The sequence below is a fragment of the Schistocerca serialis genome, chromosome 5 (genome assembly GCF_023864345.2).
Source record: "Schistocerca serialis cubense isolate TAMUIC-IGC-003099 chromosome 5, iqSchSeri2.2, whole genome shotgun sequence".
In the NCBI taxonomy this organism is placed as follows: Eukaryota; Metazoa; Arthropoda; class Insecta; order Orthoptera; family Acrididae; genus Schistocerca; species Schistocerca serialis.
Genome location: NC_064642.1, coordinates 655,853,186 through 655,871,143, shown reverse-complemented (window position 1 = coordinate 655,871,143; position 17,958 = coordinate 655,853,186). Strand labels below are relative to the sequence as shown.

At 43.4% G+C, this 17,958-nt stretch overlaps 1 protein-coding gene across 1 annotated transcript in view; it reads left to right on the top strand.

The window, feature by feature from the left end:
* The window catches only part of LOC126481482 (dnaJ homolog subfamily C member 17), a 46,320-nt gene extending 31,110 nt beyond the window's left edge, over positions 1-15,210 (top strand). The window contains exon 7 of the mRNA XM_050105261.1: positions 14,607-15,210. Coding sequence (XP_049961218.1) covers positions 14,607-14,732 — 126 coding nt within the window. The 3' untranslated portion in view covers positions 14,733-15,210. The remainder of the gene's footprint in view (positions 1-14,606) is intronic.
* The last annotated feature ends 2,748 nt before the right edge of the window (positions 15,211-17,958 follow it).

Below are 17,958 nucleotides of genomic sequence, written 5' to 3'. Positions count from 1 at the left end.
GCTAAGGTTGCGCAACAGGTGGAAACAATCTGTACCAGCACAAAGTCATTCAGTTTCCCGTGATTCCTCTGCTACCAGAAAATTGTGAAGTGATAGTATGCATGTATTAAATAAGACTAAGACGCAGGCACAGAATTTCATTAATTGTTCTTTATATAGTCGAGCATCCCTCACTGCCCTGCAAGTGTTGAAATGTTCATCGAGAGACAGAAGTATCAGTTAAACATACTGTTTCTCAAAGATCTTAGCTGGTATGAAACACTTCCCATCAGTAAAAAAAGTACCTTTGACTCTATCACTTCATTGTCTTACTTCTTTTCCTAGGGCTTATCAAACATTCTTCTTTGCATATTTGCAAAGCCTTTCAAATTTGATGTATGGAATACCCATTCTCCTTGGAGAACACAGAACGTAAGTGTAAGAGTTTGTTAAGTTGACTGTGTCAGAGGCCATGCAGACTTGTCGACAAAAATCCTAAGAAGGCTCAGTTTGAAACGTATGACGATAGCTGGACACTTGCAGGTACAAAACTGATTAATAGATTGGAGCTGTTAAGGTGTTTTGCAGCATGGCAAATAGACAAAAATTATGATGCACCTCAATAATTGTACAAAATATGTCTCAAGAAGGAAACTGAATTTTCTGACTTCTGATAAACTGGTGTAATTGTATAAGTATATATCTTACTATTTGGTCTCAGAGACACTAGTGTTCGTGGATTCTGGGAAGTCCATATAATATGGTAGATGCTGAGCCATGAGGTCAACTTTGAAGTTACCTGTTCAAAAACAAAACAGTTTTAACTTTTTGTGTATCAACTACATCCTTTATTTCTCAATCTAAAATGGTTATGGTGACAAATTTGTAATTTATATATCACAAAAGAGAATATTAGCACTAAACTGAACTCGGTAGCCTTTCTGGGTTTTAATAACTCATTGATTTGATAAATTTCTTACTACAAGAATGACCTTTAACTCTTGTTCATTAATGAACAACAGGTAATGTTCAACTGATTAGAATAAATTCGTAGTTACGTATCATAAGTCTTAGACTATGGTCATAAAAGGAGGACTAGTTCTACAGTGGTTGTCAGCAAGCCTTTGGGCACAGTTCAGCAAGACCCCAAACAACAGTGTGACATTCGTATTTTTATTGATACAATCAGCACCTTTTTCTGGTTGCATGTTTCTGTCCTCTCCAGTCCAGAAGACTCTTGAAATAAAATTCATCATCATTCTTATTCTCAGCTTAAAATGACATCTGTATCCTGTGCAGGCCTATTCATCTCTGAATAAATGAAGCGCATTACATGCATTTGAACCTGGTTACTGTATTCAGGTGTATTGAAAGCGGCTTTGAGACAAGAAAGTGGCTTTGAGACAAGAAAGGCCTGCCAAAATGTATAGAACAACTAATGATTACCATCTTACATTACTGATTCAAGATCTCCTTCAAAATGTAAGGGTCTTTTTTGTAGAATTTCAACATCACCATAATCAAATAAGGATCCAAAAGTATGGGTTACATGGGATAGTGTTTTATCTTCTCTTAGTTAAACCATGATCAACCGTTGCCTAATAACACACAAAGTTCCATCTATGGTGCTGATCTCACCCTCTCTTACTAGAATGAGACCTTCAAACAGGTGGTACCAAATCTTAACACTGCTTTGGAGGAATTACATAAATACTACCTTAAGAACCATTTAAAACCAAGTCCCAGGGAAACTCAAATGTGCACATTCCATTTGATGAACAGACAGGCCCTTGGGAAACTTAAGAGTAATTTGGAAAAGAGTGCAGCTGGAACACAGTTTCCAGCCTATCTTGGGGTTACTATTGACTCTGTGTTGACTTACAGGCAGCACTGTTTGAATGTAAAACAAAAACTATCTGCAGAAACATCCTAGGGTGTAGCAACAAAAATGTTGAAGCTACAGTGTATACTAGTACTACATACAGTGTGTTAACTGAAAGATGGCAGAGTTGTGAGGGGGGAGCAGGGAGAGGAGGAAGCAAGCATTGGCTGGCGAGGGGAGAGGAGCCGCTGGGGAGGGGACAAGGCACGCCTACCAGTTGCAGTGCTGGCACTACAAATTGTGCGTCATGCTTACACGAAAGCAGACGAAAGGCTTGGAAATAAAACTCGCTTTAAATGTTGTTCGTAAACGAAACTGAAATCGTCATGTACATTAATATATATACACTCCATGGAAATGGAAAAAAGAACACATTGACACCGGTGTGTCAGACCCACCATACTTGCTCCGGACACTGCGAGAGGGCTGTACAAGCAATGATCACACGCACGGCACAGCGGACACACCAGGAACCGCGGTGTTGGCCGTCGAATGGCGCTAGTTGCGCAGCATTTGTGCACCGCCGCCGTCAGTGTCAGCCAGTTTGCCGTGGCATACGGAGCTCCATCGCAGTCTTTAACACTGGTAGCATGCCGCGACAGCGTGGACGTGAACCGTATGTGCAGTTGACGGACTTTGAGCGAGGGTGTATAGTGGGCATGCGGGAGGCCGGGTGGACGTACCGCCGAATTGCTCAACACGTGGGGCGTGAGGTCTCCACAGTACATCGATGTTGTTGCCAGTGGTCGGCGGAAGGTGCACGTGCCCGTCGACCTGGGACCGGACCGCAGCGACGCACGGATGCACGCCAAGACCGTAGGATCCTACGCAGTGCCGTAGGGGACCGCACCGCCACTTCCCAGCAAATTAGGGACACTGTTGCTCCTGGGGTATCGGCGAGGACCATTCACAACCGTCTCCATGAAGCTGGGCTACGGTCCCGCACACCGTTAGGCCGTCTTCCGCTCACTCCCCAACATCGTGCAGCCCGCCTCCAGTGGTGTCGCGACAGGCGTGAATGGAGGGACGAATGGAGACGTGTCGTCTTCAGCGATGAGAGTCGCTTCTGCCTTGGTGCCAATGATGGTCGTATGCGTGTTTGGCGCCGTGCAGGTGAACGCCACAATCAGGACTGCATACGACCGAGGCACACAGGGCCAACACCCGGCATCATGGTGTGGGGAGTGATCTCCTACACTGGCCGTACACCACTGGTGATAGTCGAGGGGACACTGAATAGTGCACGGTACATCCAAACCGTCATCGAACCCATCGTTCTACCATTCCTAGACCGGCAAGGGAACTTGCTGTTCCAACAGGACAATGCACGTCCGCATGTATCCCGTGCCACCCAACGTGCTCTAGAAGGTGTAAGTCAACTACCCTGGCCAGCAAGATCTCCGGATCTGTCCCCCATTGAGCATGTTTGGGACTGGATGAAGCGTCGTCTCACGCGGTCTGCACGTCCAGCACGAACGCTGGTCCAACTGAGGCGCCAGGTGGAAATGGCATGGCAAGCCGTTCCACAGGACTACATCCAGCATCTCTACGATCGTCTCCATGGGAGAATAGCAGCCTGCATTGCTGCGAAAGGTGGATATACACTGTACTAGTGCCGACATTGTGCATGCTCTGTTGCCTGTGTCTATGTGCCTGTGGTTCTGTCAGTGTGATCATGTGATGTATCTGACCCCAGGAATGTGTCAGTAAAGTTTCCCCTTCCTGGGACAATGAATTCACGGTGTTCTTATTTCAATTTCCAGGAGTGTATATGTATGTATGTATGTATGTATGTATGTTTGTCTACTATGTGCTCCCCATGTAGTGAACCGACACCCTTCCTCTGCCAACATTTATTAAACGTTAAATTATTATCGATCCACGATTCATCGAGATAAAATTTTTCTCTGCCTGCTTCCCTGAAGTTCTTCATGTCAACAATGAAACAAGATCGCCAGTGCACAATGTCTGGACGTTCTAACAACACATTACTCTTGTTTTCCACATTACACCATATGAATCCCATAGACAAAAGTACTTTTGTCAGCGAGACAATACTCCACTTCCAGCCTATTTTGTCGTGCAAAACTGGAAGCAGTGTTCACAGGCTCGGCACAGTCTTCCGCACTGAATTAAATTCCACTATCGTGTCACGAATGACACGCTGGTTGAAATCATCGATCATTACTTCGATTTCTCCACTTCTTTTCCTAAGTTAAAAGAGAGAGAAAGATTTATAAGAAAATGCCTTCTGCACTGCATGTATTTTTTTGAATTTGGAAATGTACTGTAATATTAATGTGTTTCGAAATAATACAGTAACCAGTGGTGTTTCCATACAAAGCAATACAGTAGCAAGGAAAAATGAAATATAAGGTAATTCGGACGAAATAGGGGGCTCCTTCAAAGTGATCGCAAACAAAATATCTGAAATGGAAACTCACCTTTTCTTGCCAGGCGTTTGTGGTGATACGCCAGGATAATTCTTGGAAAACTGTTTGAATCTTCCAATGCTACGCATGCTTTGTCCTGTGTATGTAGAAGATTTGTAAATGTGGTGAAGCAATTTTTTCTGCTCCCTTTCCCTTTCGCAGCATTCGATCACACTCAATATAATTTTGCGAGCATCGCTACGTAGTACTGGTTTCCTTCTAACCGTAGGCCTACCGAATAGGGGTTGTTGGCGACTCCCGAGATGGGCCAGCAACTGCCCCTTCACTCATTTTGATAATGTTTAGCATAACTGCACAATAAAAACACGCATAACAGTACAGCGTAAAACAATAACGAAGCAGACGATAATGGCTACCTTGTACAACACAGTCAGCTACGTAATGTTGGCAGCAGTCGAAACTGCATGCCTACCAAAGCCTCCCGACGTTTACCGACTTCTACGAATTCATGACTAGGGAGAGGTCTGCCATCTAAAAGTTTACACACTGTACATAAAAATTGGTGTGTGTGTGTGTGTGTGTGTGTGTGTGTGTGTGTGTGTGTTTGTGTGTGTGTACACATGCACCACATCTCCTTCTAAACCACTGAATCAATTTCAACAGAACTTGGTACAAGTTCCACTTGTTGTGTGGAAAGAAGTGCTGCCAGGGTACAAATCACCTAGCTACCGTTGGGGTAGGGGTGAAAAGGGCTGGTAACACCTGACATCTAACTGTCCTGCAGGATTGACATTTTTGTGTGGGTGGTAATAGAATGCATTCCAGATGGCAGACGTGTGGGCAGGCGTGGCTAAGTAGAGAAGGGAGGAGGAAATGAACAGAGAGAGGGGAAGAGGAGATCGATAGAAGGAGAATGGGGGAACTGTAGGAGTCCAGTGGAAGAAACAGAAGGGAGTTGGGCAAACAGAAAATGAAGAGGGTGTGATTAGGCAAGTGGGTAAGCGTGTGAAGTGGAAAATGGAGAGTGAATGAGGATACAGGTGGAAGTGGGAGCGGGTATATAGAGGTAGGTTGTGAGGAAGGAATAGTTTTGTCAACATGTCTCAGGAACAAAGATCATACCACACGGCTGAATAAAACAGATAAATTTAGCATCATCTCTGAAGTCATAATGTGTAAAACAGCAGGCTTGAGACACACACATGTATGTGACATACATAATAAGTAGGCGAAGCCTTAGGTGAAAGGCTAGTATATTATAACAGTGCATGTATGTATGTACCCTGTCCCCTCCTAAACCACTGGATCGATTTCAGTCAAACTTAGTACATATATCACCTATGGTCTGGAAAGAAGCACTGTGAGGGTAACAAACACCTACCTCGCATTTGGATCTGGGTGAAAAAGGGCTGATAGGAATTGGATGGAGAAGGGGGAGGAGGAGGAGATGGATATAGGGGGGGGGGGGGGGAGCAGGAGATATACAGAGAGGAGGGGAAGAGGAGACAGACAGAGATTGGTGGGGGAGGAGATGGACAGAGAGAGAGAGAAAGAGAGAGGGGGGGGGGGAGGTAGGTGTAGGAGTCAGGTGGAAGATGGAAAGGGGCAGTGAACAATAGGAGAAAGGAAGAGGGTGTGAGGAGGCAAGTGGATGAAGTATGGTGTGTGGGTAGGTAGAAGAGGGACAGTGTGTGATGAAGCGGGTGGAAAAGGTGAAAGAGAAATAGAAAGGGGAGGTAAATGTGGAGATTATTTTGATAAAACTATTTCTTTTCGTGTAAAAGTAGTGTGGGGTTAAGGCACCTCCAGGGATGGGGATAAGGATGAAAAGGGGAGTAATATGTCCTTTTTTTTTACTATAAAAATATGAAGTTTTTGTTTGTCTCTTATGTGTGCTGTTCAGTGTGTCAACCAGGTTGCGAGAATAAGCACTCCAGTGGCCCACTGTTTTTGTCAGTGTGTCAGGACCAAAAATCATGCCACATGGCTGAAAACCACAGAAAAATCCCCTCTGGAGTTGTATGGTGTAAAACAGCAGAGATTCATACATACATGTGTGAAATATATGTGACATACACGAATGCAGGTGAAACCATGGGCTAAAATCTAGTGCATTTAAAAAACTGCTAGATAAATATCAGTTGTATTTCGTACCATATGTAAGATCTTCTGTGGGAGTGGCTTCTCACATCATGTTATAGCTGAGTCAATAAACAAACTTAGTAATTTTTGTTTCACCTACATATACTTCCATTGAAAGTCTGATAATGTACTTTCCATTTTGAAAACAAGCACTTGTCCATTTAACACTTTGACTACCTCATGCTTAGTGATGGATGTTTCATGGCCAGGGCAGGCACATGGCTTTAGGCTCTGCTGCAGCTATCACCAGCCACAGGATTTGAGGCATGTGAGTCTGTTGTGGTCACAGGTGACTACAACAAAGCCTAATGCCTTTGCCTGGCCTGGCATCAGGTGTACTGGTCCACTGTAGGTGCCAACAGCCCTGTGGAGCTTAATGTGCTAAACATTGTCTGGGGTGTTTTGGGAGTGTTCCGCATTTTCCATAGCTGATGTAAGAACTGTCTCACCACTGTTTTTAGTTTCTTTTTTCCTTTCTTCATTCACCTTCTCCTATCCTTCCTCCACTTCAGCGTTCGAGGCTCCTCTTTTTCTTCTACCTCCCTGGGTACTCCTGAAGGCCAGCCCACACACCTGGCATGTAACAGGTGACAGGGTAACGCATAATTCCCAACCCTAGGTCGACAAGTATGGTTCACAAGTACCCCCTGGTACAGGCCAGGCCCACAGAGGGGTGATTGCCTGAGCTGCTATCTCCCCAAATTGCCAGTTGGACCCTCTGTCAGATTTTCGCGAGGTGTGAACAATCACCTAAGGCGGGTGCCCCCCCCCCCCCCCCCCCCCCCCTCTGACGCATACCCCCCCCCCCACTCCCCACGCCAGTTGAAAGGAGTGCACCATTGGATATGCTGGCAGTCATGGGGGATTTTCTTGCAGTGAGCCAGTGAGTGGCTGGAAGACTTCTTAAGTAGTAGAACCCAGTACATTGTCCTCGATGGTGAGTGTTCATCGGAGGTGATAGTATCATCTGCAATGCCCCAGGGAAGTGTGGTAGGTCTGCTGTTGTTTTCTATGTACATAAATGATCTTTTGGATAGGGTGAATAGCAATGTGCGGCTGTTTGCTGATGATGCTGTGGTGCATGGGAAGGTGTCGTCGTTGAGTGACTGTAGGAGGATACAAGATGACTTGGACAGGATTTGTGATTGGTATAAAGAATGGCAGCTAACTCTAAATATAGATAAATGTTAATTAATGCAGATGAATAGGAAAAAGAATCCTGTAATGTTTGAATACTCCATTAGTAGTGTAGCGCTTGACACAGTCACGTCGATTAAATATTTGGGCGTTACATTGCAGAGCGATATGAAGTGGGACGAGCATGTAATGGCAGTTGTGGGGAAGGCGGATAGTTGTCTTCGGTTCATTGGTAGAATTTTGCGAAGATGTGGTTCATCTGTAAAGGAGACCGCTTATAAAGCACTAGTACGACCTATTCTTGAGTACTGCTTGAGCATTTGGGATCCCTATCAGGTCAGATTGAGGGAGGACATAGAAGCTGTTCAGAGGTGGGCTGCTAAATATGTTACTGGTAGGTTTGATCATCATGCAAGTGTTACGGAAATGCTTCAGGAACTCGGGTGGGAGTCTCTGGAGGAAAGGAGGCGTTCTTTTCGTGAATCGCTACTGAGGAAATTTAGAGAACCAGCATTTGAGGCTGACTGCAGTACAACTTTACTGCCGCCAACTTACATTTCGCGGAAAGACCACAAAGATAAGATAAGAGAGATTAGGGCTCATACAGAGGCATATAGGCAGTCATTTTTCCCTTGTTCTGTTTGGGAGTGGAACAGGGAGAGAAGATGCTAGTTGTGGTACGAGGTACCTTCCACCAAGCACCATATGGTGGATTGTGGAGTATGTATGTAGATGTAGATCGTCTTTGCAGTCCTCATTCACCAGACGTAAAAGGAATGAAACTTCCTATTCAGAGACCCTCCCGGTTGCACCACTGTTCCTCATGATTTCATACTGAAGTTGGTCTGTCCTTTGCAACGGTAAATCTGTTTCTGATTCAGGAAAGTGTTGATGCAATTGCTGGCCCTGTGAAATCCTGCTCTCATTTGCACAATGAAACTTTGCTTTTGTAGACTACTTCTGATTCTCAAGCACAACTGCTTGCAGCTTCGTTCCTCCATAGCTGTCCTGTTCGTGTTGAGGCCCATAGAATTCTGAATTCTTCCCGTGGTGTTATTTACACTATGTTGCTCATTGGTCCGACCAAAGCAGAAATCCAAATGTACCTCTCTCTTCAGGGTGTCTTTGCCGCCCATCCAGTGAAGAAAACGGTAGTTGCATCCTTAGTGCCCACACACTTTTCTCACCTTTGATAGAGGAGTGCTTCCGTCCAAGATGAAAGCAGACTATGAAGTTATCACAGTCCAACTGTACATTTTGAACCCTATTTACTGCTACTAGTGTCATCGTTTCAACCACACTCAAATGTCTTCTCGACATGTGGCCAAATGTGTAACTTATGGTAGGGATGTGCACAAGGGCGATTGTCCGCCTCCTCCTCCGTACTGTATCAACTGCAATGGCGACCATGCTGCCTCCTCTCAAGATTGTCCCATGTATGTTGATGAGCAGGCTGTCCAGGAGTAAAGGAAAAGGAAAAAGTGTCTTACCCGATCACTCCCAAGTTATTAGCTACTCGGAAACCTTGCGTTCTACTGTCTGGCACTTACAGTACTGTTCTTGTGACACTTTGCTCTATGAAGGACATGGCCATGCAGACATGTAACCTCATATTCAGCACTGAGGTTGTGAAATTGCCCAGTGTCATAGTAGCATCACTGTCTTCCTGTCCAGCCGTGCACCAAACCCAGCAAACATTCACCTCCCAGGGCGAAGTCACCAGCTACACAACTGGCAGGCTGGGAAGGACAGAAAGAATACTCCTGTGAAGACTTCCTCCATCCATTCACCCAACAAACATCTGAGACTTCCTATGCCAACCAGAAAGGCTCCAAGAAGTCATACAAAGGCAAACGGTCTTCTACTTCGCCAACACGGAGGTCCTCTTTTAGGGTGTCACCACATGATACCTTCGCCCACCAACCTCCGTGTTACCAGTGCACACCGGCAACCATTTTTCTGCCCTGGACTCCACAGATTGACAGAGGGAGAGTGCCAATGCCTCTGTAGATCTCATGGAGCAGGATCCTCAAGTCTTTGCACCCTGCAGCAGACAGTCTTTGAAGGCTGGCATGCGGCAGTTGCTGAGGTGATCCCCCTTCATTTTTTCCCTCCTCCCCTTTCCTTGTTATGACTGTCCTTCAATGGAATGTTCATGGATCAAACAAAGAGGCTTTATGGCTGCTCTTAGAATCCCAACATCTGCTTGTTCTCTGCCTCCAGGAAACAAAATTGTGTCCTCACAATCTCTTTGAGCTCTTGCATTTCTTCCCAGTCTGTTCTGATCTTCCTCTTGAGAATGGTATTCCATCTCATTGGGAAGTCATGCTGCTCATACAGGATGACATTCATAGTCAACCCACTTCCCTGACTACCCACCTTCAAGCTATTGCACTTCGCCTTTTCCTTCCTCACCTGAACTTTTCCCATTGTACCGTTTACATCCATCTGTCATTCGATGTCACCATGGCAGACTTTCTTCTGCTGCTTGGTGATTTTAATGTGCACCATCCCCATTGAGGTTCTCCCAGAACGTGTCCAAGCAATGCCCTCTTGGCTGACCTTCTCAATCATCTTAACCTTCTCTAAAGAGAAGTAGCACAGTAGCACCCACATTCCTTTCAGACTCCTCGCACACCTATTCCTATTTGGACCTATCCCGCACTGCCCAGCTTGCCCATCATCTTGGGTGGCCTGTTCTCTGCGACACATACTCGATCGACAATTTCCCAGGTGCTATCTATTTGCTGGCTCCTACACCACCTACGTGCACACCCAAATGGCAGCTTACTAAGGCTGACTGGAGTCCTTACTCCTCCCTGATGACCTTCGACAAACAACATTTTCCCAGTTGTGATGACCAGATGGAGTATCTTATAAACACTATGTTTACTGCAACAAAATGTTCCATTCCTCACACTTCCTCTGTACCGTGCCGTGCCCAGTCCCTAGGTGGACTGAGGCATGCCATGAGGCAATTCACATGCAGAGACATGCTCTCCCGTGTTTTTAATCGTCATCCTATGATGGCAAACTGCATTCATTATAAACAGCTGTGTGCACAGTGTCATCATGTTTTCGGTATGGCAAAAGAAGCCATCTGGATTTAATTCACAAGGTCTTTTAACAGTTCCACTCCCTCTTCCGGCATGTGGGCCAAACTCTGGCAGGTCCCTGGGACTAATATCTATTCCCCAATTTCCAGCCTGACAGTAGCAGACAATGTCATAATGGACCCTATTGCTATCTCCAACAACTTGGGCTGCAATTTTGTGGACATTTCGAGCTCCTCCCACTATCACCCTGCCTCCCTTCATTAGAAGTGAGCGGAGGAGGCTCAGGTGATGCCCTCCTCTTCTCAGAATCAAGAGTGCTGCAATGCCACCTTTACTATGAGATAGCTAAATCATGCTAGCTAAATCATTCTCTCACTTCATCCTGATTCTCCGCCCCAGGCCAGACGGTGTTCACATTCAGATGTTGCAACACCTTTCTCTTGCAGGCAAACACTTTCTGCTTCATACATATAAGCACATTGAGGCAGAGGGCACATTTCCCAGACGCTGACATGAAGCCAATGTCATACACATACCTAAGCACAGTAAGAACAAACACCTTCCACTTCTCTCACCACCTGTGTTTTTGCAAGGTGATGGATCGTATGATTCATGCCCACCTGCTATTGTGGCTCAAGTCACGCAATTTACTAACCACTACACAGTGTGGATTTGACTGTGCCGTTCTGCAGTTGACCATCTCGTCACTTTATCCACCCGTGTCCTGAGTGGTTTTCTGTGGAAATCCCAGGCTGTGGCCGTGTTTTGATTTGGAGAAAGCATACGACACCTGCTGGAGGACTGATATCCTCCATTCTCTCTACACGTGGGGCGTCTGTGGCCACCTGCCCCATTCCTTCAGGAATTTTTAAAAGACTGAGTTTTCAAGGTACATGTGGGTTCTGCCTTGTCGGACACCTTTATACAGGAAAATGGTGTCCCTTAGGGTTCCATCCTGAGCATCAACCTCTTTTGCTATCACCGTGAACTCTATCATGGCATGTCTCCTGTTGGGTATCTTCAGCTCTCTTTTCATTGACAATTTTCCCATTTATAGTTCTCCATGGACTTGTCTCATTGAGCAGCATCTTCAGCAATGTCTTGCCCACTCATGGAGCATCAACAGTGGCTTTTGTTTTTCCACTGACAAAACCATTTGTATGAATTTCTGGCGGCGCAACTGCTTTCTTCCATCATCTTGGGCCTGTTACTCTTCTGTTCATTGAAACTATGAAATTCCTGGGACTCATGTTCGATAGGAAACTTTCTTGGTCTTCCCACATGTCTTACCGGGTAGCCTGCCGTATGTGGTTCCTCAATGTCCTATGTGTCCTCAGTGGTACTTCCTGGGGAGTAGATTGTACTACCCTCCTCCGTTTGTACTGGTCCCTTGTCTGCTCCAAACTAGACTATGGGTGTTTCATTTACGCATCTGCACATCCGTCCCTCTTACGCCATCTTAGTACATCCACCATCGTGGCATTTGTTTGGCCACTGGCACCTTTTACACTAGCCCGGTTGAGAGCTTGTATGTGAAGCTGCCAAACTACTGCCATGACTTTCTCCTCAGCAGATATGCATGCCGTTTGTCTGCCATGCATGACCACCCATCCTATGCCTTCCTAAATCACCACTATGGGGCGTGTCCCTCTTCTCTTTACCTCCTGGAGTTCGCTTTCAGCTCTTGCTCCACAATCTTAATTTCCTAGTGGATGTGAGCCCTTCACCACCTTGGTTTCATGCAGTGGCCCATGTTCACCTTGGCCTTCATTCACTTTCTAAGGACACTACTTCCACTCCGCTCTGTTGCCTTCAGTTTCACAACCTTCGCATGGAACTTCACGATAGTACCTTTATGTACTCTGATGGCACTCTGACTGACCGAGGTGTCAGGTGTACATTCGTCATTGGCACCGACATATTTCGGTTTTTGTATTTTATAGACCTTGTTCCACATCCCTGTTTTTAGCTGTCTTCTCTTCCATCGTTTGGGATTAACATGTAGTCATTTTTAACTCCTGTCTTTGTCTTCGTGTTCTATAGGTCTGGCATGGGTGCATATGACCCTAATTGTTTTTGCGCCCTAAAATAAAACAAAACAAGATATAGGGTCACCTACATTATAACCAAATACTGGACACTTCTCTCACCTTCTCGTTCTGTCATCATATTTCTTTTAGCAAAGTTTATCCTACTTTATCTTTTCCTCCAGCTCTCAGGATCCTCATACACCTACATTTTTATTTGGCTATTCATCCAAGTTCAGGAGTTGTTCCCCAATCAATCCCTCTCCTATTTCTTCGTTGATTTATTTCAGTCATTGCATGATAAAGCTTGTTTAGCACCATTTTGAATTCCATTACTTTTTCCTCTCAAATAGACTTCCTTCCTGAGCAACAAGGACATTTTGAGATAAGAGAAAACAATCAGACTTCATTACCCTTCAGACTTTTAGTTTTACACTGGTCATTTACTTAGTCATTATATTAATTACAAAATATCAACATGGAGTCTCCTGCACTGACTGGATAGCCAGCAAAATGGTGATGTCTTCATGTATCCAAGAAACTTTAGTCTCAGTCATACCAAAGGACAGTGCCTGGAAAATAGGAAGGAGACAAGCTGCAATCTGAAGACATAGACGATGGAAATCTTTTGAGAGAAAACTCGATTATATTGAGCTCTCTTTTTCATGCAGTGCCAAGCTTGTCCAGATCCTTTTTTTTTTTTAACAAGATTTTAATAAAATGGTCTAATAATTTTTGGTACAGGGTAATGCTGCTGACATCAGTATAAAAATGCATAAGAAAATCAATTATCTTGTTCTCATACCACATAATTTCTCTAATTTGTAGATGCAAAATGCAAACATCACTATAAAATGTGTAAGAAACTCAATACTCTGCTCTCAAACCACAGTAATTTCTCTAACTTTGAGATGTGAGATGCAAGCTCCTCTCTTAAAACATGAATGACACAAATGTGAAATCTGTACTTAGCATGTAGACTATAGAGAGTTTGATGAGATTTCAGAATTACTGCCAGATCTTCAGTGACTTAACTATTAAAGCTTCATCCTTTCATATGGATGACAACCAAATTGTCATTTAATGGCAGAGGGCAGACAAATTAATTGCTGGATAAATTGCTCGGCATTAAATGTGTAGCTTCAGTAGTGGCACATCAGCTCTTGTTGTGCACCATCGCATCTGACTATCATCAGTCACTCGCAACGATAGCCCACTAGATTCTTCCCATATTTCACCTCTTTTGCATTCCTCCTTTCTATGCATAGATGACCTGCTGTATCGCTCTCTCTCTCTCTCTCTCTCTCTCTCTCTCTCTCTCTCTCTGTGTGTGTGTGTGTGTGTGTGTGTGTGTGTGTGTGTGTGTGTGTGTGTGTGCGCGTGCGCGCGCGCGCGCGCGCGCTAAGATCAGTTTCTAACAGTCCTGCAGAAGAACAAAGACTTCATAGTTAAACAGATGTTACAGATGTTACAGCAGCTCATTCGTCTGGTGGTAGACTTCTAAGGGTAGTAAGGACCATATTATATTCTCTGTCTGTCTCTGAATATGCTCGTTTAATATGCTTTTAAAGGGCAGGGAAGGAAGCACACATGCTTACTTCCCAATCCAGAACACAAACCAAATGCGACCAGCTTGTTGAATATTATGCTGTCTGCTTATTTGTGTGTTGGACATTATTATTTCTGGTACTCTTTCAAACTGTTTGTCTTTTACCACATTCTCAAAATAGCCTCGAAAAATAAAAATATGTATACTCCAATTATTACCATTACATATTAACAGTGCTTGTACTATGTTATTTGTAATCTTTGTGGTAAACTGTTGTAAGTATTGAAATTTATAACAGAATCGCATCCAGTTTTTTAGTGTAAAATATTTCTGTTTACAATTTGTTACTGTTTCAATTTGGCAGTTTGATGATGGATTTGCTGTCTTTGTTCCAGTCTCTTATACTTGATTATTTACATAATTTAACACATCTTCTTTCAGAGCCACATGAAAGTCACTGGCTCAGACTTTGAAAGCTTGGTGCTCCGCAAAATGAAACAAGCCGAAGAAAGAAAGAAACTTGCTGAGAAAATGCAAAAAGAAGAACTGGATAATGAGGATGTATGATAGAATGTCGTGCGTGAAGTTTACCTCAGAATTCCATAAAATATATACTACTGTATGTTTTATGGATCAGAGTGGAAAAACTGTAATTAGATAAAAAGTTAATACTCACTAAGTATATAAATTGACAGTAGTTATAACAGTGCCAAAACATAAGAAGTAAATATCTGATGTTCTGCACCAATGATTCCTTCTTTGGAAACTGGAAGAGGAAAAAACGGAAAACAGACAATTTTTTGTCTTGTCTCTCTCACCACGGGTGTTAAATACCAACCTTTTTACCACTCATACATTATTTTTACCCTTTATCTTATGTTTATCTTCTGGTGAAAGAACATTTGGTCTTAAAAGCTGAGAATTCTCATTTAGCATATCATTGTGAACAATGCCTTAATTTTGTCATTTAGTGGGTATAACTATTTTATCTATCTTAGCTAGTGTATATATTTTGTAATTTGTACAGATGTGACTCTATATTTCAATATTTAATGCTGAATAAATAATACTTGGTTTGTATTTCGTTTGCTTATTTTTTTACAGTTTTCAGACTTTGATCAGTTCCAACTAATTTTTCATTAAAACAAATTACTGAAACACCACATTTCAAACAAAAATTATTAAAGCACAATATGCTGTCACATATTCAAGAAATTTGTATAGGTTTCTACCATCATATATATATTTTACATCCAGTATGTAACTGCTGAGCAAAGTGGTGCAGTGGTTAAGACTCTGAATCTACATTTGTGGGGAGTTAACTCAAGTTCTTATGAGACCACTCTGTGTTATTTTGCCCACTGTTTCCTTAAATCTCTTCAGATAAATGTTGAAATAGTCCCCCAAAAATTTCAGTGGCTAATTTCCTTCCTCATCTGTGACAAAATGGGATAATTCTCCATTAAGAATAAACTCATTGTCAATAACATGTTAAACCTTGAAGAAAATATGCAATTCCAAAATTCTTATTTAATCTCTATAATTTATAAGGAAAAAAATTAATCCTATCACTACTTTTCTCAATTTATTGCAATATAATTACAACAGAAAGAAACAGTCTTCATTGACGTTAAAAAAGAAGTATATGTATGTAGTGGAAGAGCTTTTACAAGTAACCCTTATTCTTGCTGTTTCTTTCCTTTACATTCTAAATTGATCAAGGTGTTCAGGCTTCCCAGAACATTTCCATTTCTTCTACTGTTTTGTTCTTTCTGTAACTGCTTCTTCACATATTTCATTCCACCAGACTTTTTTCTTCATTTTTGTTGTTCCAAATACATTTTTCTCTGCCCTGTTGATTTTTTCGATATTTCTTCTCATTTCCCTGATTTAGTTACTTAATTTCTATCTGAAATTTTTTTATTAGCTCTTTGTTGATGTTGAGCCTGTTTGTATTATATTTAATTGATTTTTGCTGTCTCTTTTGTTTTTTATTGGGGAGAAGTTTCAGTCTAATTTTAGTCAGGTAATGATCAGATTCAAATTCCATATTTCTTGCTACTTTAAAATTGCATTTAGAAATAGTGACGTGATCTAACTGGAAGTCCCCTAGCATTGGATTCAGATAAATCCATGTGTTTGCCTTTCTTGGTAATTTTTTGAAGAAGATTGACATTACCTTCAACTGAAATGTTCTACAAGACTGATTAGTCTTGAGACATTTTTGTTTGTTCTTTAATGGGCTGGATAACATCCTACTATTTTTCGAAATGATTTTTCCCTCCCTGTATGTGCATTTATTCTCGAATCAGAAACGTACAAATTTACAGTAGCCATACACATCAATAAAATAATAGAGGGAAACATTCTACATGGGAAAAATATATCTAAAAACAAAGATGATGTGACTTACCAAACGAAAGTGCTGGCAGGTCGATAGACACACAAACATACCCACAAAATTCAAGCTTTCGCAACCAATGGTTGCTTCATCAGGAAAGAGGGAAGGAGAGGGAAAGACGAAAGGATGTGGGTTTTAAGGGAGAGGGTAAGGAGTCATTCCAATCCCGGGAGCAGAAAGACTTACCTTAGGGGGAAAAAGGGGGTGTATACACACACACACACACACACACACACACACACACACACACATCCATCTGCACATACACAGACACAAGCAGACATTTGTAAAGGCAAAGAGTTTGGGCAGAGATGTCAGTCGAGGCGGAAGTACAGAGGCAAGGATGTTGAAAGACAGGTGAGGTATGAGCGGCAGCAAATTGAAATTAGAAATTAGCGGAGATTGAGGCCTGGCAGATAACGAGAAGAGAGGATATACTGAAGGGCTAGTTCCCATCTCCGGAGTTCTGACAGGTTGGTGTTAGTGGGAAGTATCCAGATAACCTGGATGGTGTAACACTGTGCCAAGATGTGCTGGCTGTGCACCAAGGTATGTTTAGCCACAGGGTGATCCTCATTACCAACAAACACTGTCTGCCTGTGTCCATTCATGCGAATGGACAGTTTGTTGCTGGTCATTCCCACATAGAAAGCTTCACAGTGTAGCCAGGTCAGTTGGTAAATCACGTGGGTGTTTTCACACGTGGCTCTGCCTTTGATCGTGTACACCTTCTGGGTTACAGGACTGGAGTAGGTGGTGGTGGGAGGGTGCATGGGACAGGTTTTACACCGGGGGCGGTTACAAGGGTAGGAGCCAGAGGGTAGGGAAGGTGGTTTGGGGATTTCATAGGGATGAACTAAGACTTTACTAAGGTTAGGTGGACGGCGGAAAGACACTCTTGGTGGAGTGGGGAGGATTTCATGAAGGATGGATCTCATTTCAGGGCAGGATTTGAGGAAGTTGTATCCCTGCTGGAGAGCCACATTCAGAGTCTGATCCAGTCCCGGAAAGTATCCTGTCACAAGTGGGGCACTTTTGGGGTTCTTCTGTGGGAGGTTCTGGGTTTGAGGAGATGAGGAAGTGGCTCTGGTTATTTGCTTCTGTACCAGGTCGGGAGGGTGGTTGCGGGATGCGAAAGCTGTTTTCAGGTTTTTGGTGTAATGGTTCAGGGATTCCGGACTGGAGCAGATTCGTTTGCCACGAAGACCTAGGCTGTAGGGAAGGGACCGTTTGATGTGGAATGGGTGGCAGCTGTCATAATGGAGGTACTGTTGCTTGTTGCTGGGTTTGATGTGGACGGACGTGTGAAGCTGGCCATTGGACAGGTGGAGGTCAACGTCAAGGAAAGTGGCATGGGATTTGGAGTAGGACCAGGTGAATCTGATGGAACCA